The following is a 22648-nucleotide window of genomic DNA, read 5'->3' as shown; positions in this document are numbered from 1 at the left end:
CTTATAACAATATCCAAAGATAGGTATTTATGATGATGATGATGATTACTATTATTCTATATGATGTTGAAATTGGCAATTCTAGGAATTAATTTGACATTAATAATCATGAACGTGCACAAGATTTAACAATAATATATGTGCTATCACTGTTCTAAGCACTTTACTCATTAATCCTCTTAACAAGCCAGCTGAACTAGAACTATTATTAGCCTCATTTTAGGGTTGACAAAAATGAGGTGAGGGAAATTCATTAACTTGTCTAGGTTACACAGCCAATCAGTACCAGAACCAAGACTTGAAACCAGGCTGGCTGGCTCCAGAGTCCATACTTGTGACCACTATGCTGTGCGGCTCCACATGCAACCAGCACAAGTGTTATGCTCCTGGGGGCTTAGAAAACCAAAACATCCTACAACAGGACAACTGTTTACAAAAATAAACCAAAGATAGAATATCATTTATCACTTAATATAATGCTGTAGAAGAGTTAGTGACATAGAAAAACTTGTACGATATAGTGGTAAGAGGAAAAATCTAGTTGAAATATATGAGTATTTTAAAGAAAAAATATATTCTCTCCAGTGTTAAAAATCATTACCATTGTATTATAATTATAGATGACTTTTTAAATTTTTAAAAAATATTTTATTTTTATTTTTAGAGAGAGGGGAAAGGAGGGAGAAAGAGAGGAAGAGAAACATCAATGTGTGGATGCCTCTCACATGGACCACACTGGGGACCTGGCCCACAACCCAGGCATGTACCCTGACTGGGGACCAAAGCAGAGACCCTTTGGTTCACAGCCCACACTCAATCTACTGAGCTATACCAGCCAAGGCTATAGATGACTTTTTGCTCATCTGTATTTTCTAAATTTTCTGTAACTAATATATTCATTTTACCAAAAATATAATAAAATAAAAGTGTTTAATTAAAAAATTAAGCCCTGGCTGGTATAGCTCAGTGGATTGAGCGCGGGCCTGCGAACCAGACAATCGAGGTTCGATTCCCAGTCAGGGCACATGCCTGGGTCGCAGGCTGGTTCCCTGAAGGCCAGTTCCCAGCAGGGGACCCACGAAAGGCAACCATACATTGATGTTTCTCTCCCTCTCTCCTTCCCTTCCCCTCTAAAGATAAATAAATAAAATATTTTTTAAAAATTAGCAGAAAAATTAAGGAAATCCATGTCTAAACTTGATCTAAAATTTTCTCAGCCAAAATATACATAAATTATGGTCCATTTGAAAAATAAAGAGAGAAAGAACAAGATTATGATAATTTTATGTGTCACCCTAACTGGGCTAAGGGATGCCCAGAAGGCTGATAAGACATTATTTCTGGCCCTGTCTGTGAAGGTTTCTCCAGAGAAGATTAGCATTTGAATTGGTAGTCTGAGAAAAGACTGCCTTCACCTACACAGGTGGGCGTCATCCAGCCCACAGCAGACAGCACAGACAGCTTGAATGGAACAAAAGGAGAGGAATTCTCTCTTGTTAAGCTAAACTGTCCATCCTCTCCTGCCCTCAGACGAGGGAGCTCCCAGTACTCAGGCCTTTGGACTGCAAGGCTTACACCAGTGGCTCTTGTTTCTCAGATCTTTGGACTCAGACTGAATTATACTACTTGCTTTCCTGGTTTCCAGCTTTCAAACAGCAGATTGTGGGAATATCAGCCTCTATAACCACATGCGCCAATTCCTATGATAAATATCCTCATATATGGACTTCTGGCCAAGATGGAGGCATAGGTAGACACACTGTGCCTCTTCACATAACCAAAAGAAGGACAACAACAACTTAAAAAACAAAAAATAACCAGAACTGACAGAAAATCGAACTGTATGAAAGTCTGACAACCAAGGAGTTAAAGAAGACACATTCATCCAGATTGGTAGGAGGGGCAGAGTCCGGCAGCCAAGCAGAGAGGACTCACAGTGGCAGCTGGAGGACCCAGGTGGGTAAGGTGGTGGCTGGCAGACCCAGCGAAGTGGCAGATTACAGACCTGACAGTCCCACATTCGTGCTCAGATAAACTGGGAGAAACAACCGGGGAGCAGGATGGACTACGCAACCCAGGGCTCCAGCTCAGCGAAATAAAGCTTCAAACCACTGACTGAAAATACCTGTAAGAGTTGAGGCGGCAGGAGGAGAAACTTCCAGCCTCACAGGAGAGTTCATTGGAGAGACCCACAGGGTCCTAGAATGTACACAGGCCCACCCACTCGGGAACCAGCACCAGAAGGGCCCAATTTGCATGTGGGAAGTGGGGGAAGTGACTGAACTCTAGCAGAGAGCAAAGCAAACGCCATTGTTCCCTTTTGGACCTCATCTCCACATACAGTGTTGCGACGCAGTGACTGGGTTGCCCCACACAGGTGAATACCTACAGCTCCACCCCTCACTACGTAAGAGGTACATCAAGACAAAAAAAATGATCCAAATGAAAGAACAGATCAAAGCTTCAGAAAAAATACAAGTAAGCAACGAAGAGAGAGCCAACCTATCAAACGCACTGTTCAAAACACTGGTAATCAGGATGCTCACAGAATTGGTTGAATTTGGTCACAAATTAGATGAAAAAATGGAGGCTACACTAAGTGAAATAAAGGAAAATGTACAAGGAACCGATAGTGATGGGAAGGAAACTGGGACTCAGATCAATGGTGTGGACCAGAGGGAAGAAAGAAACATCCAATCAGAAAAGAATGAAGAAAAAAGAATGAAGAAAAAATGAGGAGAGGCTGAGGAACCTCCAAGACAACTTTAAACGTTCCAACATCTGAATTATAGGGGTACCATCAGGAAAAGAGGAAGATCAACAAGTAAAAAAGTTATTTGAACAAATATTAAAGAACTTCCCCAGTCTGGCAAAGGAAATAAACTTCCAGAAGTCTAGGAAGCTCAGAGAGTCCAAAAGAAGTTGAACCCAAGGAGGAACACACCAAGGCACATCATAATTACATTACCCACGGTTAAAATTAAGGAGAGAATCCTAAAAGCAGTAAGAGAAAAGGAGACAGTTACTTACAAAAGAGTTCCCATCAGACTGTCAGCTGATTTCTCAAAAGAGACCTTACAGGCAGGAAGGGACTGGAAGGAAGTATTTGAAGTCATGAAAGGCAAGGACCTATATCCAAGATTACTCTATCCAGCAAAGCTTTCATTTAGAATGGAAGGGCAGATAAAGTGCTTCTCAGATAAGGTCAAGTTAAAGGAGTTCATCATCACCAAGCCCTTATTATATAAAATGTTAAAGAGATTTACCTAAGAAAAAAAGACAAAAAATATGAACAGTAAAATAACAGCAAACTCACAATCATTAACAACCATGCCTAAAACAAAAACAAAAGCAAACTAAGCAAACAACTAGAACAGGAACAGAACCACAGAAATGGAAATTATATGGAGGGTTATCAACAAGGGAGTGGGAGGGGGAGAGTGAGGGAAAAGTTACAGATAATAATAGCATAGATGGTAGGTAGAAAATAGGAAGGGGGAGGGTAAGAATAATATTAAGAAATATAGAAGGCAAAGAAGTTATATGTACAACCCATGGACATGAACTAAAGGGGGGAATGTGGGTGGGAGAGGGTATGTAGGGTGGAGGGGAGTGAAGGGAAAAAATGGGACAACTGTAATAGCATAATCAATAAAATATATTTTTAAATATCCTCATATATAATTACATATGGTTTTCTGGAAAACTTTGAATAATAAAGATTATTCACCTACATTTCAGCAAAGCATCAGTATTCTCCAAAACAAATTTCACAAAACAGTTGGTCTATACATAATAATGACAACCAAAGAGGGTTCTGTGGTCAAATACGTGTGGGGAATCCTCAAACAAGTGTATTGCAGGACTTCTCAGAGTTTTTAATATGCCAATATGTATTATGAATGTCAGAGTGAGACACAAAAAATATATATCATTTTTCAAACTCATCTGGGTTCCAAGCTCTTTTTTCCCACAGAGCATCTTAAGGAAATGTTCCTCAGAACATACCAGCAAATGCAGATTTATATGAAGGTAAAGAAGAAGCAGAAATGTTGGACAATCTTAAATCCAAGTAGGTGCTTTTGGGGAAAGATGCAAAAACATGGTAACTTCCCAAAGAAGCAATAAGAACATAGCAGGATGACTTTCTTCTTTAAGCTATTTAAGAAAAAGAAAAAAAATGCTAGTAACGGAAAAGGGGGAGGATTCTGTATGCATATCCACTCCCTGAGCTCTACCTCCCTCCCAGCAGTTACTAGAGTTGGCTACAAGTCTACAAGGTCTGGTAAGAGATCTTGAATCTTTTTTTTTTTTCAGTTTTATTGAGGTATAATTGACATGTAACACTGTATAAGTTTAAGATATACAATGTAATGGTTGACATACATGTATTGTGAAATGATTACCACAGTCAGGTTAGTTAATACATCTATACCTCACATAGTTACCACTTATTGTGACCTCTAAGCAACTTTCAAGCATACAATACAGTATTGATAACTAAAATCACCAGATTTTATATTAGATCCTCAGAACTTATCCATCTTATTACTAGAAGTTTGTACTGCTGACCAACATCTCCTCATTTCCCACACCCCACCAAGACCCTGACAACCACCAATCTACTTCCTGTCTGAGTTCAGCTTCTTTAGATTCCACATACAAGTGAGATCATAGTGTATTTGTCTTTCTCTGACTGACATTTGACTTAGCATAATTCCCTCAAGGTTCATCCATGTTGTTGCAAATAGTGGGATTTCCTTCCATTTTTTCTTCAGATATATACCCAGAAGTAGATTGATAGATTATAGGGTAGTTACATATTTAATTTTTTGAGGAACCTCCATACTGTTTTCATTAATGGCTGTACCAGTTTACATTCCCACCGACCCAAGGGATGTGGGTTCCCTTTCTCCACATCCTTGCTAGCATTTATGTCCTCTTGTTTTTTTGATAATATCCATTCTAACAAGTATAAGGTGATGTCTCATCATGGTTTTGATTTTCATTTCTCATAATTAGTGATGTTGAGGCCCATTTCACATATCTGTTGAACATCCGGATGTCTTCTTTCAAAAAGGTCTATTCAGGTCTTTTGTCTAGTTTTTAATTAGATTATTTAGTGTTTCTATTGAGTTGTATGAGTTCCTTATATATTTTGATTATTAATCAAATATATGATTTGCCAGTATTTTCTCCCATTCTATAATTTGCCTTCTCATTTTGTTGCTGACCTTCACTATACAGAAGCTTTTCAGTTTTATATACTCCCATTTGCTTATTTTTCCTTTTGTTTCTTGTGTTTTGGGTGTCATATCCAAAGAGTCATTGCCAAAACCAATGACAAGGGGCTTTTTCCCTGTTTTTTTTTTCCTAGGAGTTTATCATTTCAGGTCTTAACATTTAAGTCTTCAATCAATTTTGAGTTAACTTTTGTAAATGGGGTCCAATTTTAGTCTTTTTCATGTGGCTGTCCAGTTTTCCTAACATAAGGTAATTTTTTTAAAAAAAAAAAACTGTCCTTTACCCATCGAGAATTCTTGGCTCCTTTGCCAAAAATTAGTTGACCATATATAAATGGGTTTATTTCTGGGTTCTCAATCAAATTCCATGGGTCTATGTGTCTCTGCCATATTGTTCTGATTTCTACAGCACTGTAATATAGTTTAAAATCAGGATGTGTGATGTCTCCAGCTTTGCTCTTCTTTGGCAAGACTGCTTTGGCTATGCAAGGTCTTTGTGGTTCTCTACATATTTTTGGATTGATTTATCTATTTCTGTGAAAAATGCCACCAGAATTTTGACAAGAATTACACTGACTCTATTAACTTTGGGTAGTACTAACATTTTAACAATACTAATTCTTCCAATCCACAAACACAGAATATCTTTCCATTTATGTATGTCTTCCTCAATCTCTTTCATCAGTGTCTTATAGTTTTCAGTACACACATTCACCTCTGTTAAATTTATTCTTAGGTATTTTATTGTTTTTATGCTATTGTAAATGGGATTGTTTTTCTTGATTTATTCCTTAGTTTCTTGCTAGTGTATAGAAATGCAACTGACTTTTGTATGTTGATTCTGTATCCTGCAACTTTACCAAATTTGTTTATTAGTTCTAATACTTTTTTAGTGGAATCTTTAGCATTTTCTGTATTTGGACATGTCATCTGAAAACACACATAATTTTACTTCTGCTTTTGTGATCTGTATGCCTTTTATTTCCTTTCCTTGCTCTGGCTAGTACTTCCAATACTATGTTCAACAGTACGGAGAGAGTGGATAGCCCTGTCCTTTTCCTGACCTCAAAGGAAAAGCTTTCAACCACTGAGTATGATGTTAGCTGTGGGTTTGCCATATCTGGCTTTTATTATATTAAGGTGTGCTCCTTCTATACCAAATTTGTAGGGTGGTGTTAATCATGAAAGGGTATTGAAGCACTTTTTCTGCCTCTGTTAAAAAGATCATTTGATTTTTCTATTAATGTGGTTTATCACACTTATTGATTTGCATATCTTAAACTATCCTTGCATCCCAAAGTTAAACCCCACTTGATCATGGTATGTGATCTACTGTCAAATTCAGTTTGCTAGTACTTTGTTGAGAATTTCTGCATCACTATTCGTCAGGGACATTGACCTGTAGTTTTATTTCCTTGCACTATCCTTATCTGGCTTTGGTATCAGGATAATTCTGGCCTTATTAAAATGAGTTTTGGAATGTTCCCTTCTCTTCAGGTTTTTGGAAAAGTTTGAGAAAGACTGATTATTTATTCTTCCTGGAATGTTTGGTAAAATGTACCAATGAGATCACCTAATCATGGGCTTTTCTCTTTTGGGAGATTTTTGGTTACTGATACAATCTCCAATGAGATCACCTGATCATGGGCTTTTCTCTTTTGGGAGATTTTTGGTTACTGATACAATCTCCTTAATCATTATTGGTCTGTTCAGATTTTCTACTTCTTTTTTATTTAGTCAACCTTTTGGAAGGTTGTATGTTTCAAGAATTTATCCATGTCTTCTAGGTTATACAATTTCTTGGCACATAATCATCCACATTGGCCTCTTATGATCATTAGTATTTTTTTGTATCAGTGGTAATGTCTCTTCTTTCATTTATAATTTTGAGTCTTCTATTTCCTTGGTTAGTCTAGCTAAACATTGGTCAGTTTTATCCTTTTATTAAAAAAACCAACTCTTGGTTTTATTGATTTTTTCTATTGTCTCTCTAGTCTCTTTCATTTATATCTGCTTTAATCTTTATTATTTCCTTTCTTCTGCTAAGTTTAGGCTTAGTTATTTTTCTTCTTTTTCTAATTCTATGAGGTATAAAGTTAAGTTGTTTATTTGGAAACTTGGAGTCTTAAATCAGACCAAGTGCACAAGCCACACTCAAGGGAACTACATAAAGAACTTCAAAAGAAAATTTTTTACTGACAAGAGAACCATACCCACAGGCATGAACATCATCACTGACCACTGACTAAGACGAATATGGACAGAGCTTCCAGGAATCTGGCAGGAGGCTTATTAAAAATTGAGAAGTAGGTAGAAGCAACCTAGGTGCCCAACAGTAAATGAATGGATCAAAAAACTATGGCACATTTGTACAATAGAATTCTATACAATAGAAAGAAAGAAGGAGCTCCTATCCTTTGCGACAGCATGGATGGAACTGGAAAGCATTATGCTAGGTGAAATAAGTTGGGCAGTGAAAGACAAATACCATATGATCTCACCTTTAACAGGAACCTAATCAACAAACAAACAAACAAGCAAAATATAACCAAAGACACTGAAATAGAGAACAGGCTAACAGTGACCAGAGGGGAGAGGGGAGGGAATTTCAGGGGAAGGAAAGGGGAAGGGTTTGCAGAAACAAGTATAAAAAATACACGGACAAACACAAGGGGGGGGTAGAAATAGGAGGGAGGTGGGAAGGGCTGGGGGGGTGGGCTGGGATGGGAGTAAAAGGCAGAAAACTATACTTGAATAATGAAAAAAAATTTTAATTGAGCAATAGGGACAAGATAAATTTAATTGTACTTGATTTTTATGCCAAAGACTGGGCCCTTCAAAAAGGAGAAATTAGGAAACTAATGTAGAATCAGATAGAACTTTTGTTTAATAGTTCAACTTCCTACTCAACAAGTATATCTTCAGCTATACATACATTTGTTCATGCCATTTTCTCTGCCTGGAATACTTCTTCCTAACCACTTTTTATTCTTTATTCTTCTTGTCCTTCAAAATTTACCTCAAGCATCATCCCCTTTAGGAAGGGTTCTCCAAAGTTGCAGTTAACATATTTGCTTTCATAATACACTTTAAGGAACAAGTAATCATTGCACACCTACCACCTGGAAGGTACCTGATGCATTCCTCCTTCATAAAACACCTAATTGTACTACAGAATATAATTTTCACTGATCTATTTACATTTTTTACATTTTACCCCCACTCATCCATCCCAGAGTCTATGCAGTGCCTCCATTCCTATGAAGTAGGTGCTAGAGATCAAAATAATTCAGACGTTGCCCCTGCCTTCAGGTAACTCGAGCTACAGAGAAAAAAGGAGATAAACAATTACAGCTCATAATAGGATGAAGTATGCAGTAAATAATGGCATGGGCAAAAGAAGTTCTGGGCTCTCAAGAAAGAAATTGTGTACATAAGCTTTGTATAGAAAAATATGGTCAGTACCCTGAACCTGTCTTGTAATAAGCTCATCGCACATGCACAATGGCCTTATAAATAGCCTTAACACCCATCACCATTCAGCTCAGAGAGGATGAGTGCATTTGCATTTCATCTCTTTCTTTATAGAGTTAAGCTGCATTTGAGAAACTAGGTATTCTTCCATTTATGTGGCGGTCTTAACAAGCAAAGTTCAGACCAAGGAATGAGAGAGAGAGCACAAAAGAAAATGCATGGCATCCACAATCTTTAATCTGCAATTGTGTGTAGGTGTTACAATCATTCTATTATTGGACTTTAAGCAGCTGGTTCAGTTGAAAATCAAGTTCATGAACAGAACTTCTGTAACCATAAAGGATTTTCCCCTGTGATGAAGTACTAAAATGATAGGTGTTAAATACAAAGGAAAGAGAGATTTCTGAGAGACATCTGTCTCAATCAGATTTCGAAAGAAGAAGCCAAGAGATTATCTGAGGCAGGGGCAGACAGGGGGAAGTCAGAAGTCACTAGGAGGTGGTATCCTGACTTATTAGAACTTGATGACGCTCACCCAGGAAGTTCCTTCCAAAAGGGCACAGGCAAAATAGGAAAAGTACCTCCTCAGTTCATTCATAACCTTGAATGCCTTCCCCATGTGGGCAGGGTTGACAGTGACAGTCCTCTGGTTCTTCTCATCATCCCCAGCCTGTATCGGTGGCTGGGAGCTCAGCTTGATGCTGTAAACAGGAAGGAAGTGGGAGGGGGAAAAAAGGATCACATGTTGGTAAACCATTCACCTGACTGCCACAAGGCCGTGCATTTTCCCACCCACCAGGGGCATCTCTGTTAGCCTATTCTGTTAACCACAGACGCAGCAGGGAAGTAATGCATTGGGTCAGGCATTTCTACAGGATCTTTCAATGTAAAATGCATTCATTCCTCTGGTAGAAGCCAGGTCCTAGCTCAGCTTCTTCCACCAAGCACTTTTGTGACTGTGTCAGTGTCCTTAACTGCCATCTTTCCATCCCCTAACACGGTAAGGAGTGGGAGGACACTATACCACTCAATTCATAGTGTTTGTTCATTCAACATCCAATGGAGCTTACTATGTACCAGGCACTGTATTTAAATTTAAGGGAAACACAATAATAAGTGAGGCACAGACTCTGCTTTCACAAAACTTCGAGCTCAATGGAGGAGAAAGCCAAGTAAGCATTTAGCCACTGTATTGTAAGTATTGGTTCAGTAAGAGTTAAAGAAGCACAAAGGATGGGCAACTGTCCCAATGCTGGTATGTTGAGGGAAAACTTCATATATTAACCAGGTAAAAAGGAAGATGGAAAGTGTTCTGGCAGAGGGAACAGTATGCACAAAGACCTGGAGAAAAAGAGTCAAGTGTTTCAAAGTACTGAAGTTCAGTAAAACTAGAGAAGATTATCAAGAGAAAAGGCTAGAAGACTGAACAGGCTGTGTCATATAAGGTAAGCAGTTTGGATTTCATTCTGTAACCATGAGAAGCCTTTGAAGGGTTTTAAGCAGAGAAGTGAGCAGGAAGCATGATGTGTATGAACACATCTATGCTTCAGAAAGATCACATTGGCTATGGTACAGAGAACAGTGACACAAGGGTAAGTGCTTTGGGGAAAACCATATCCCATACAAAGATAAGGGGTTGTAATTTGTTATGAAAAGAAAGGCTGTCTATGTGAGCTAAATGAGCAGGTGGTAACTAGCAAGAGTCATTTATAATCTCAAAGCCCTCTGTACTAAAGAAAAAACATACTCAGATCCCAACTACTCCTAAGCAACATGTCTAAAGTCAGCGAGAATGAATCAAAAGAATGAGCAAAAAAGGACTTTCTCCCCAGACTGATGAAACTATTCAGGTCCGTGGTCTAGTCTGGAACCTTGGAGTCACCTCTGTTAGGACAAGGCTAAGCTTTGCTTTGCTAGTAGCAAAACAAAACCTTCTCCACATCTTTAGAACTGGGGACCCACAATTCACTCCAACTCTAACTCCAAGACGGTAAGGGTAGTTTCCTTTGCCTTTCCCTTTCCCTCTGTCCATGCTACTACCTAGCTTAGCAAACTGGCTTGAGAAAGGGAATACTGTAATTACAAGAATGTTCCAGAGACCTGAGAATCTCCGTAGATGTCACACTGGAATTTGTGACATTCAAATGTGCATGCCGAACCCCTTCAGCTTCCTTTCTTCAGTGCAGCAAATGTAAGCCACAGACGTCTGAACTGTGGGACTGTGTATACGAGTGCAAAGAACTTAGGCAAGCACAAGACAGTAACTATAAAGAGATGCACAAAGGCAGATGATTAGAGCTATGTGTTTAAAGAGATAAAGAAAATCTCAAAACTGAAACTGTGATCAGGAAGTGGAAGTACCCAATAAAGATGAAAAACTTCATGTAAGAAACCCCACAAGCATAGTTTGTTTTATAGTTAGTGTCCTTCCATCCTCCAAGGCCAGAAAGATATTTTATTTTATACTACTGTCTTTTATATTTAATCCCTTATTTTAGCTTATGTTGCTTTTTGTGTCATGATGTGAAATAGGGATCTATTTTTTCGTCTAAGTTCCACTTATTGAATACTTCTTGCTGTTCCTACTTACCTATCATGCCGCCTTAGGTCACATACTAAAGTTCCAAATATACAGAAATCTGTTCCTGGACACTCTAACCTATTCCACTGGTCAGTTTATCTGTCTCTGTACCAGTAACACATTATTTCTGCAACTTCATAATAAGGCCTGTTATCCAATAGAACAAGTCCCCAGGCCTATTACTACTCTTCAGATGAGGTGACTGTTCAGTCTCTCTACTCTTTCACACAAATTTTCGCATCAGCTTATCAAGTTCCATGAAAGACTGTGATGGGATCTGGAAAGAAACTGCATTGAATTTATAGATCAATTTGAATGGAACTTACACTTTTCTGATATTATGTCTTCCTATGCACGAACATAGAATACCTTTCCATTTATTTAGGTCCTCTTTACTCTGACTCAAACTTTTATATTTTTCTATATGAGGATCTTACAAATATATGACTAAGTACCTTATGGTTTTTGTTGCCATTTTATAATGGAAATGGTATCTTTAATTATCAGTATCTTTATTAATAATTTTAAATAATGGTATCTTTAATGGTACTTTTAATAATGGTATCTTTATTATCTTTTAAATTATATATTTTTATTATTATGGTTTATAAAATGCAACTGATTATGGCAAACTGATCTTATCTCCAACCACCTACCAAATGTTTCTATTTCTAATTATTTGTCAAAAGATTTTATTAGGTGTTCTGTATAAACAATCATATTGCTTGCATATAATGCAAGAGTTGTTTTCCTTCTTTTCTAATTCTTAGGGCTCTAATTTCTTTTTGAAAGAAATTCTGCACTGGCTAATGTGTGCTAATGAATATTCTTGTCATCCTTCTGATTTTAAAGGTGTTTCTAATGTTTCCCCATTGTACATGTTTGCTGTATGATTTTTGTAGATGCCCTTCCTTAATCAAATTAAGGAAATTCCCTTGTATATTTTTTTAATCATAGTTATGTTGAATTTTATCAAATGTTTTTGTGAATCTAATCAGATAATCATATGGACTTTCCCCTTTATTCTTTTTATGTGGTAAATAATACTAACACATTTTCTAAAACCAAACCATGCTTGTATCCCTGGGATAAATCTAAAAACTATAAAACATTGCTCATATATTCATTATAAATGTTATCTTCAAATTGTAGAGAGACTTAAAAGCCAGGAAGAGACAATATAATTTGGTATCAATCAGGGAACCACTGAAGGTTTTTAACAGGGAACTAATAAGATGAGTGCTCCTAAAAGCCCAGTGAACAAACACTGTTAGTTCCATTTCACACACACAGAATAAATGTAGACCAAACAGAGCCATTTTGGAAGCACTGACAACAATCTCCCATGTGACTAGCAGCCGGGATAGCTTGCTCTTCCTTGTTGTGTTTTTATAATTTCCAGCCTACCAGAATGGCCCAATAATAATATATCCCTGTTAATATAATGTTGTGCTTAACAAAAGATTGTCTATTATCGGAGAATCAAAGTTCAAAATGCATTTTACACTAAAGCCTCCCTGAAAGAACCACGTGATGACTATAGGGCTGGGTAGGGCCCCATTCTATTCAGAGCCCTTTCCACCCTTGATGCGAAGGAAAGACTTGACATCAGAAGGAACCCAGGGTTTCTATCATCCCTTGCTCTGCTTGGCTGTGAAGACGCAGGAAGTATGGAGTGAGGTCTCTCGTTTCTAGAAGATGCAAGCTTCTTGGCAACCCACTAGCCTTCCAGGGAGCAGGAAGTTAAGAAAAGAGAGGATCTGGCCCTGGCTGGTGTAGCTCAGTGGATTGAGCGCGGGCCTGCGAACCAGACAATCGCGGTTCGATTCCCAGTCAGGGCACATGCCAGGGTTGCAGGCAGGTTCCCTGCAGGCCATTTCCCAGCAGGGGACGCACGAAAGGCAACCATACATTGATGTTTCTCTCCCTCTCTCCTTCCCTTCCCCTCTAAAGATAAATAAATAAAATCTTAAAAAAAATACATGGTATGAACAGGTCATCTGGTCATGCTTAAAAAAAAAAAAGAGAGGATCTGAGGGCTCAGAGAAGTTAAGAATCTTGTACAAGGTCACAGATAATAAGTGTCAGAGATGGGATCTGAGCTCAGGTGTCCTTGACTTGAATCAGCCCAAATTATTTACACCACAGCCTATACCCTCTGGCAATATAGTACATATATACATACACACACACACACACACACACACACACATACACATGACTCAGCCTAGAATCACACACTCAGACACAGAGTTGCTAGATCCCACCATTCCCTCTCCTACACCTTTCTCCCTCAATTCATGCCAAATCTTAACTAGTTAATCCCCAACAGATAGCCCAATCCCACTCTCTCAAGGCCCAATCCCCAGCATGCTCAGTTCTTGATACCAGACAGGGCTGGTAGACTCCCCTCCCCACCTGTGAAACACAGACCATGCTGAGGTATATTCTCCTCTCTTGCCAAAGTTCAATGTCTAAGACATACTTTTCACCCTATCCAGACCCAGCCAAAATCACACACACCTCTAGGTAATACCTCTGATATCTCTGATATCTCTGGGCAGACTCAGCCACAAGATGCTTTTTTTAAAAATATTTATTTTAGAGAGGGAGAGAAACGTCAATGCGAAAGAAGAACATCAGTCAGTTGCCTCTGTCCAGGAACAAAACCCACAGCCCAGGCACATGCCCCGACCAGAAATGGAACCAGCAACTTTTGCTTTGTTGGAGGATGCCCAACCAATTGAGCTAGACCAGTCAGGGCAGCCCCAAGATGTTTTCTGCTGAAAAGTGTTTATTAGTATATGCCCTTACTCTAAGCACAAAGTGGTTGATTTCTCCAAGACTAAAGAACTGACTCCAGCTTCAACCCACCTTTAAGCCTCAGGCCCTATTAAAACCACACCAGGCTTTAAGAACTCTCACCCAGCCCAGCTGAGGTGATTCAGTCTTCAGAGTTTCATGATCTGGCAAGAGGCCTATCAGTTTTGTCCACAGTGTTAATTTATATGTGGCCCTTCCACCATATCTGAAGCTCTGGCTGCTGAACAATGGAGCCTTCATCCATGCTCAGATGTCGCAGAGTTGCAGCAACTTTCAAGTTGAGCCACAGTTAAGATTCAAATGGGTCAAAAATAATAGATGTACTTTTGCCAAGATGGAGGCATAGGTGGTGACGCAGTGCTTCCTCACACAACCAAGTTTAGAGACAATTAAATATTAGTAACAGAAAACATAGCCACAACACAGAAAACTGAACTTTTCGGAAGTCTGATAACAACAAATTCTTCAGCCTGACTGGTAAGAGGGGCGAAACCAGCAGCTGGAGGAGCAGGGTTGCACAGGAAAACTCTGTCAGACAGACTCAGGTGCGCGGAATCCAGGAGCAGGGTTAGACCTGGTGGGCAACTCAGTGAATGACCGCGGGGAAACAGCAAGGGAGCGGGGCTGCGGGGCTGCGGGTTGACTGTGGTCTTGCATCCGTGTGTGGATAGACAAGCGAGGGAGTGGGCTATTGGACCGGGACCCAGCAGGTCCCCTCGGCGAGCTGTAGCGGAGCGTGCCACCATTTCCCCGCTCTGACCCCGCCTCCACATACAGCGTCATAACCCAGCGACCTAAGTGGCCCTGCCCTGGTGAACCACCTGAGGCTCTGCTCCTCACCCAGGGGCAAGAAACAGCAGAGGAGGCCGCCATTTCCCCGCTCTGACCACGCCCCCACATACAGAGTCACAACCCAGCGACCTGGGAGTCCAAGGCTCCCCTCCTCGTACTTAAGGGGCATGAACAGAACAAAATGGCTCCAGAAGATCTCAAAGCCCCAGAGCCTATAAATCTAAGCAATGAAGAAATAGCAAAACTCTCAGACGCACAGTTTAAAACACTGCTGATCAGGATCCTCACAGAACTGGTTGATTATAGCCACAAATTAGATATACATATGAAGGCGAAACTAATTGAAATGAATGGAATTACACAGGAAATCAATAGCGATGAAAAGGAAACTGGGTCTCAAATCAATGGAGTGGACCAGAGTTGGCCAAACAGAAAAGAGTGAAGAAGCAAGAATTCAAAAAAATGAGGAGAGTCTTAGGAACCTCCAGGACATCTTTAAACATTCCAACATCCGAATTATCGGGGTACCAGAAGGGGAAGAGGAACAGCCACCAGTGGAAAACTTATTTGAACAAATAATAAAGGAGAATTTCCCCAATCTGGCAAAGGAAATAGCCTTCCAGGAAATCCAGGAAGCTCAGAGAGTCCCAAAGAAGTTGGACCCAAGAAGAAACACACCAAGGCACATCATCATTACATTAGTCAAGATTCAAATGAAGGAGAGAATCCTAGAAGCAGCAAGAGCTAAGGGGACAGTCACCTACAAAGGAGTCCCCATCAGACTGTCAGCAGATTTCTCAAAAGAGACCTTACAGGCAAGAAGGGGCTGGAAAGAAGTATTCCAAATCATGAAATCCAAAGACCTACAACCAAGATTACTCTGTCCAGCAAAGCTTTCATTTAGAATGGAAGGACAGATAAAGTGCTTCTCAGATAAGATCAAATTCAAGGAGTTCATCATCACCAAGCCCTTACTATATGAAATGTTAAAGGGACTTACCTAAGAAAAAGAAGTTAAAAAAACATGAACAGTGAAAGGACAGCAAACTCACAGTTATTAACAACCACACCTAAAACAAAAGCAAACTAAAAGGATAGCTAGATCAGGAGTGGAAACATAGAAACGAAGATCTCAAGGAGGGTTAGCAACAGGGGAGTGGGAGGAGAAGGGGGGAGAAGGTACAGAAAATAAGTAGCATAGACAGTAGATAGAAAGTAGATGGGGGGGCAAGAATAATATGGGAAATATAGAATCTAAGGGACTTGAGACACATGGTCATAAACTAAGGGGGGGTAATGGTGGGGATGGGGGGTAGGGTGGAGGGGAATGAAGGGGGGAATAGAACAACTGTAATGGCATAATCAATAAAAATAAATAAATAATTTAAAAAAAAGAAAAACAATTAAAAAATTGTAATATAAAAAAATAAAAACAAAAGAATAGCCAAGTGCTGGAAGCAATCTAAGTGCCCATCAGTAAATGAATGAATCAAAAAACTATAGTACATTTACACAATGGAATTCTATGCAGCATAAAGAAAGAAGGAGCTCCCACCATTTGCAACAGCATGGATGGAAGTGGAAAGCACTGTGCTAAGCAAAATAAGTCAGGTGGTAAAAGACACATACCATATGATCTTGCTTTTAACAGGAATTTAATCAACAAAACTAACAAGCAAGCAAAATATAACCAAAGACACTGAAATTGAGAACAGGCTGACAGTTTCCAGAGGGGCCAGGGGAGGGAATTTCAGGGGAAAATGGTGAAGGGTTTGCAAGAACAATTATAAAGGACACATGGGCAATAATAAGGGAGAGTGGAAACAGATGGGGGGAAAAGGCAGAAAATGATAAACAACAATAAAAATATTTTTAAAAAAATAAAATAATAGATGTGATGAGAGGGGTGGGCCAGCCAGAATCCTTGTAGAATTCTTCCCTATAGAATTATACAGAAATAATTATCAAAGAAATTTCTACTCCCCACAGAATCAGAACACATCAAACTAGTCAATTTTGTCAAACCACCACATATCTAGCCCAGAAGTTTAATTGAGTTCACATACTGTCCTGTTATTATTAAACATACTTACATGAACCACCACTGTGCCATGGTGAACCCAGTATAGTAATTCCTCCAGCTCAGTAGGTAAAAATGCCAACAACAGCTCACAGAAAGGGGACTGAAAGTTGGCTCAGACACAATTCAGACTCTCAATGATGCTATGTAAGAAGTCATACATATGAGATAGTCAAGATCCATAGCCATAAGAGCAATGAACATGACTGGCCCTTCCTTCCTGGGCTTCTCTGCTTCTCTTTTTTCCTTGGCCTCTCACCTGCTGTTCTCCATTATAGATGCCCTCCCTCCAAATACTTCCACTAGTAAACTGACCCTTCTAAAAGGTCACTGTGACCACATCTTTCAGATCCTCATTGCCCATACATCTCCTCAGGGTCCATGAAGGTTATAAGCCGGAGGCTCAGTCACAGCCCTCTGCTTCCACTTGTTCTGAATATTGGGTGTCCACATAAGGTGTCCTTTCAAAGGACTCTGTAGCCAGAAAGCTGAAAAGTCATCAGCCTACAGGATAAAGACATGATTTTTGTCTAGTATCCAAAGCCCTCCTTGTCCTGGACTGGATATAAATGCTGGCCTTTCCTCTCACTTAATTAAATTTTTACTGGGCACTTATATACTGAGCAGATGAACTCTCTACTGTAGACAGATTCTCCCTTCCCATACTCTAAATACCCATTCTTCTAAAACCAGCTAAGCTTTGCCTCCTCTGTAAAGCCCTCTGAATACTTCAGTCCTATCTCTGCCTTTCCAAAATTCCTACGGTATTTCTGCCTTATAACTCAAGTGGCACATAAAATACTTCCCCGTATTTACCTTTTCATGGTATCCATCTAACCATCCATCTCCCTCATACTCGGTTTGACACACCTGGTGGGCAAGACAATGTATCCAAGGACTCTCTGAATGGCCTGGCCTGCCCAACATAAAGCCATGCCCACAATAGGCCCTCATTACATAATTGTCATCATTGAACTCTGACCTGAAGACCTTTCAATTATCCTTACAATTGGTAGTAGAGCAGAGTAGGATAGTCTGCCCCAACCACTGCCTCCAACCCTAACAAAATAGTGCAGTGATTGCAATTTCTGCCTAAGGGAGGAGGGGGTGGGAGGAGGTGGAGGGGGTATAAAGGGTAAGAAAATGTAATGGAAAAAATACAATAAAAAATAAACTACTTTAAAATTTTAAAAACCAAAGTAGAGTTGGCCTTCAGAGTTAAACTACAAATCAATACACATAAAATATTAATTGTAGAGTTTACAAATAAAAATATATACATGCTAAATATTAGAAGCTCTTCCCATGGCATACTACCTCCCACAGCCTTTTTTCCTGCCCTACCCTATGCTGTAAATTCCAGATCTGCATGTTCAATGTTTTAGCTCCCAAACTTAGATTTTGCAGAGTAAGTCATACTCAACATATCCAAAACTGGTGCTCTCTGCCCTCCTTCAAGCCTCCTCTTCTTCCTGTATTCTCCATCTCCAAGGCATAACCAACCACCCATTTACCTATCCAAAGCAAAAATTTAGATATCATCCTTGATATACTCTCTCTCTCTCCCTCCCTTCCTCCCTTTACATACAGCCGTTAAGTCCTATCAAACCTATGTTCCTTTAATATCTCTCCACTCCGTAGTCACTGCCACAACAACCTCAGTCCAAGCCATCATGACCTCTTGTCTGGATTGCTACAATAGCCTCTCAGAATCCGGAGTGATCCTCACAGAATGTCAATGTGAGCATGGAATGTGGTCCCTCACTGCATTCAGAATAAATCTCAGAGACCTAGCCTGGCCCCTCATAATCCCATCACTGCCCTGAAGACTTCTTGTTACCGTAGAACTAAACTACTTGCAATTGCCTAAATACACCGGACTTGCCCTATCCCCACTCATTCCCCAGACTTCTAGCTCATTCCTATCAGCCCTTCAAGCCTCTTGCTGTAAGTCTTCCCTTTCACCCTCTGCTACCCACTAGATTAATTTCCCTTCTTGTGTGTTCCCACAGAACTCTGTGCTTCCCTCTGTATCACAATGTAATTACCTCTTACTTCTCTGTCTCCCCCACAGAGTGTGTGCTGGTAAATGTTTAACAGTTGTTTGCCAAGGAAGGGAACCCTGATTTTTAACATTTGCCAATTTCCACGATGTAAATACTCCCACCACAGCATATTTCAAGCTACCAGCACAACGGTCACTTGACTACACGGAGTTGGGAAGAGATGTGCCGCAGCACGTCACTACATCACCACACAGCACTTCCACTACACGGACACGAGACATAATCTAGGAGACACAGATCAGAATAGCTTAATTAGAAACTGATGAGTTTTGAATATTTATTACACTTGTTTTTAATATAATTAAGTCACATAATTTAATTTTTAATAAGAGCTGTATTTAAGAACTGACTCACAAAATTCCTAAAAATTTAATAAACATCTCTTGCAAGTAAGTGGGTGATTATTGGCTCCAGCACACCACTGCCCACCCTAGACTTTGAGCTCCCTGAAAAACGGGATGGTGTCTTATTTCCCTCTCTATTCTTAGCTTCTGGCACATGACAGGTGCTCAATAAATGATTATTGAGTAAGTGAATGGACAGGTAAGTAAAGGAATAACCACCAACTATTCCATCTATCTTCACTTCCCTTTATTAAAATAATTATGGCTTTGTCCCTCTCGGCTTCCCCTCCTGCCTTCCCCATGAGGTATTTGGGGAATTCTTTCTTAGCCAGTCCAGTTTCCCTGCATCAGGAGGATGGGGGCCAGAGAAAGCCAGCATCAACCAGAGATGAAGGAAGGCAGCAAGATGGGCTGCTATTGCTGCTTACTGTGTCAGTTTTTAGGCTCTTTCCATCGCTGAAGAAAATTCTGGCAATGACTGGAAAGGAAAAGGCATTCAAAAGCATGTAAGCAAAGTAGGAAACAGAAAAGCCTGTGAGTAGGCCGACTGTGCAGAAGTGTTTGGGGATGGGGGGCAGCGGGGTGGGGGGGGCAGTGGTGGAGAGGGCCTGTCAGATGAGTATCCAGGGTGTGAGAGAAAGAGGAGAGGAAAGGGAAGTCTTAGAAATGCTCCTGAGTGCTATGAACTGCATCGCCTCTAAAAGGCTTCAAGACATTCAAATAAAGTTTCAGCAGGCTGCACCGATACTGGGCCACACACACAGAGCCCAGGCACATTATGTTCAAGCTACAGATGAGATAGAAAAAGAGGAAAGTCACCCAAAGAAGAAAAAAACCAACTCGGTTGGAATAAAACTATACCAAATGCATTAAAAATCCCTCATCGAAAAAAGTAGTACCCTTTAGTGCTCGCTTCAGCAGCACATATACTACAAAGAAGTAGTATCCGTTATAAAGAGAAAGCAAAAAACAAGAATCAGAAAGAGAAAGCCCCTGGTCCCACTCATCCCACACTATCCAGGAAAGAAAATTATTAAATTAACAGATATAGTCATTTGGTTCAGCCTCAGGTCAGACCCCTGTAGTGAAGCTTGAAGCCTATAAATATTTAAGTGCCATAACTCAGTCCCTAGTTTACCATGAAACTTTTTTTATCAATTTAAGCCTCCCCCATGGTTCTCCTTCAGGAAGCAAGAAAGTGGTGGCAAACCCTCAGGAACATCTTGCCAGTAATAGTTTTCACAGTAAATTAACAAATTGCCACTCTGACCATTGTACTTCAGGTATGAGGTCATCAGCTTGACCCAGCTTCTCCAAGTCTGGGCAACATTAGGATGCTGACGAGATAGGATTTTGGAACCTATAGGACTCTGGGCAAACTGCAGATCTAGCATGTATCCCAATCCTAAAGTTCAAGCTCAAAAGACCTCATTTATATTTCTCCTTCTGGATTAACAAAGGACCTGGTACTCGAAGATGTTCAGGCAGCAGGATTCAGGACCTGCAACGATCCTGCCATCAGGCAATACCACCTACACAGAGGCGTCTATAAAGTCCGACATTCTTTGTACTCTTTCAGTAGTGCCCCCTTGGTCACAGCACCAGGCTGAGTCCCTGCAATGGCCCACATGAACGCATGGAAGACAGGCATCAGGAAGCAACAGCTCCTAGGTAACTGTTAGTAACTGTTAATAATAACTGAAAGCCAATGATACAAAAAAGCACTTTACCTCCTTTATCTCATTTTATCTTCAGAACAACCCTACAAGTAAGGTGCTATTATCTCCTGAGGCGCTGAGATATAACTTACCCAAAAGTCCCCCCTAACTACTAAGTGGAGAAGTGACACTCAAACCCAGGTCTATCTGACTTCAGGGTCCCTGCTTTTACTAGGAACGTCCACTGACTTGGGACAATGTCTACAGCCTATCAGGCCATGGGGGCTCGTTTCTTATGTCCTACTCTGAGGTTCTTCACTGTGTGGCCAGACCAGGCTAAACCAAAAGGACTGAACCAGCACCTGTGACACAGCACTACTCCACGCCACTGACTGGGCAACTGCAGCACTTCCTGGAGTCGGTATTATTCGCTGTGTTGAGTCTGGAATTTTCACACAAGCCCCTCATGATTCATCAAAGCTGACTGCAGCTGCTGCCATTCTTAGAATGTGCTCCTTCATAAACAACCTCTAGAACAGGTATGTTACTAATCACATTCCTAAGAGTCCAATTCACAGACCACTTCCTTCAAAACCCGGGGGGGGGGGCAGGAATCTCTTACGTGGGCTGTGTAAAAATGTAAAACATAAGAGAATTTAGGCAGAATTAAACAAGGAAAGAGAAGGACTAAAAGAAAACACACCCCTTGTTATCTGGTATTTTGGAAGCCAGCCTTGTACTTGGTTTGAATAGGAAAACTGAGCTGTTCTGTATGTGGTTTTGATAAAGGCTACGATAGACTCTCAATAAGTTAAAAAGTCCAGGAAAATTGTGCTAAGCCTCTAAAAATTGTTATAAATTATAAAAAGTTACAGGTATCTAGTTTGAGAACCAATAAACTTATTTAATAGGGAAAAAATCTGAGAACAAAGTACATTCAAGTTATCTTTTATATAATTTATTAATGAGTAAGGTATTTTCAGTCTAACCTAGTTTTAGGGTTCATCTAGCAACTGAAAAAAATTAGGTCAGTTCTACAATGGCAAATTTCATCAAATAAAAAACTTCCTTTAGAAAACTTATCCAAAAATGTTCTTGTCTGGGTCTGAAATAACAAACTAAAACCTAGCAAGCAAGATCCTAAAAACCCAAATCTGGATATGGGGAAATTAAGTGATTTCTGTCACTGACTTTGTGTTTTTGCAGTTGAAAAACTTACTCTGCTTAAAAGTATTTGATTTCAATTATCATGGATGAAATGCTCATCTGCTTCAGGCAGCAGCTATGGCCAAAAAATTTCTTTAAAAGTTTCTACTCACGACTCCTGGGGTGGGAAAGGACCCAGCAAGGTGCTGTGGGAAGAGAGAAAAGGCAGGAGCGCTGTACTCCATACCTGCTCCTGCCTGGGTTTCACCAGCATCTTCCCTGGCACTACAAAACTCGGTATTTAGAGATCATCAGCTTTGTAAGTCGTGTCTTCTCGGAAAATATGATCTATCTGTTCCTGGATCAAGGGCAGATGATAAGCTTCTCCCAGTTCCAAAGCTCCCCAAAGTCCAGCCTCCTGGGTAAGGATGAGCCATACTT

The 22648-nt window shown here is 40.1% G+C and overlaps 1 protein-coding gene across 6 annotated transcripts in view; it reads right to left on the bottom strand.

Annotated features, from left to right (window-relative positions):
* The window catches only part of KLHL3 (kelch like family member 3), a 121723-nt gene that overhangs the window by 94026 nt on the left and 5049 nt on the right, over positions 1–22648 (bottom strand). Inside the window, exon 2 of one of the 6 annotated variants that reach the window (XM_037163489.2) lies at positions 9299–9418. The exons of 1 other annotated variant lie outside the window; for it this stretch is intronic. In XM_037163489.2, coding sequence (XP_037019384.2) covers positions 9299–9418 — 120 coding nt within the window. Of the gene's footprint in view, positions 1–9252; positions 9419–22648 lie in introns of those variants that run through there. 4 more of the 6 variants (XM_037163494.2, XM_037163491.2, XM_037163495.2 and 1 more) reach the window with 4 other exon arrangements.

This window comes from Artibeus jamaicensis, unplaced genomic scaffold (genome assembly GCF_021234435.1).
Source record: "Artibeus jamaicensis isolate MK-2021 breed Jamaican fruit bat unplaced genomic scaffold, CSHL_Jam_final contig_456, whole genome shotgun sequence".
NCBI classification, from domain to species: domain Eukaryota; kingdom Metazoa; phylum Chordata; class Mammalia; order Chiroptera; family Phyllostomidae; genus Artibeus; species Artibeus jamaicensis.
This window is presented reverse-complemented; position numbering and strand designations above follow the sequence as displayed.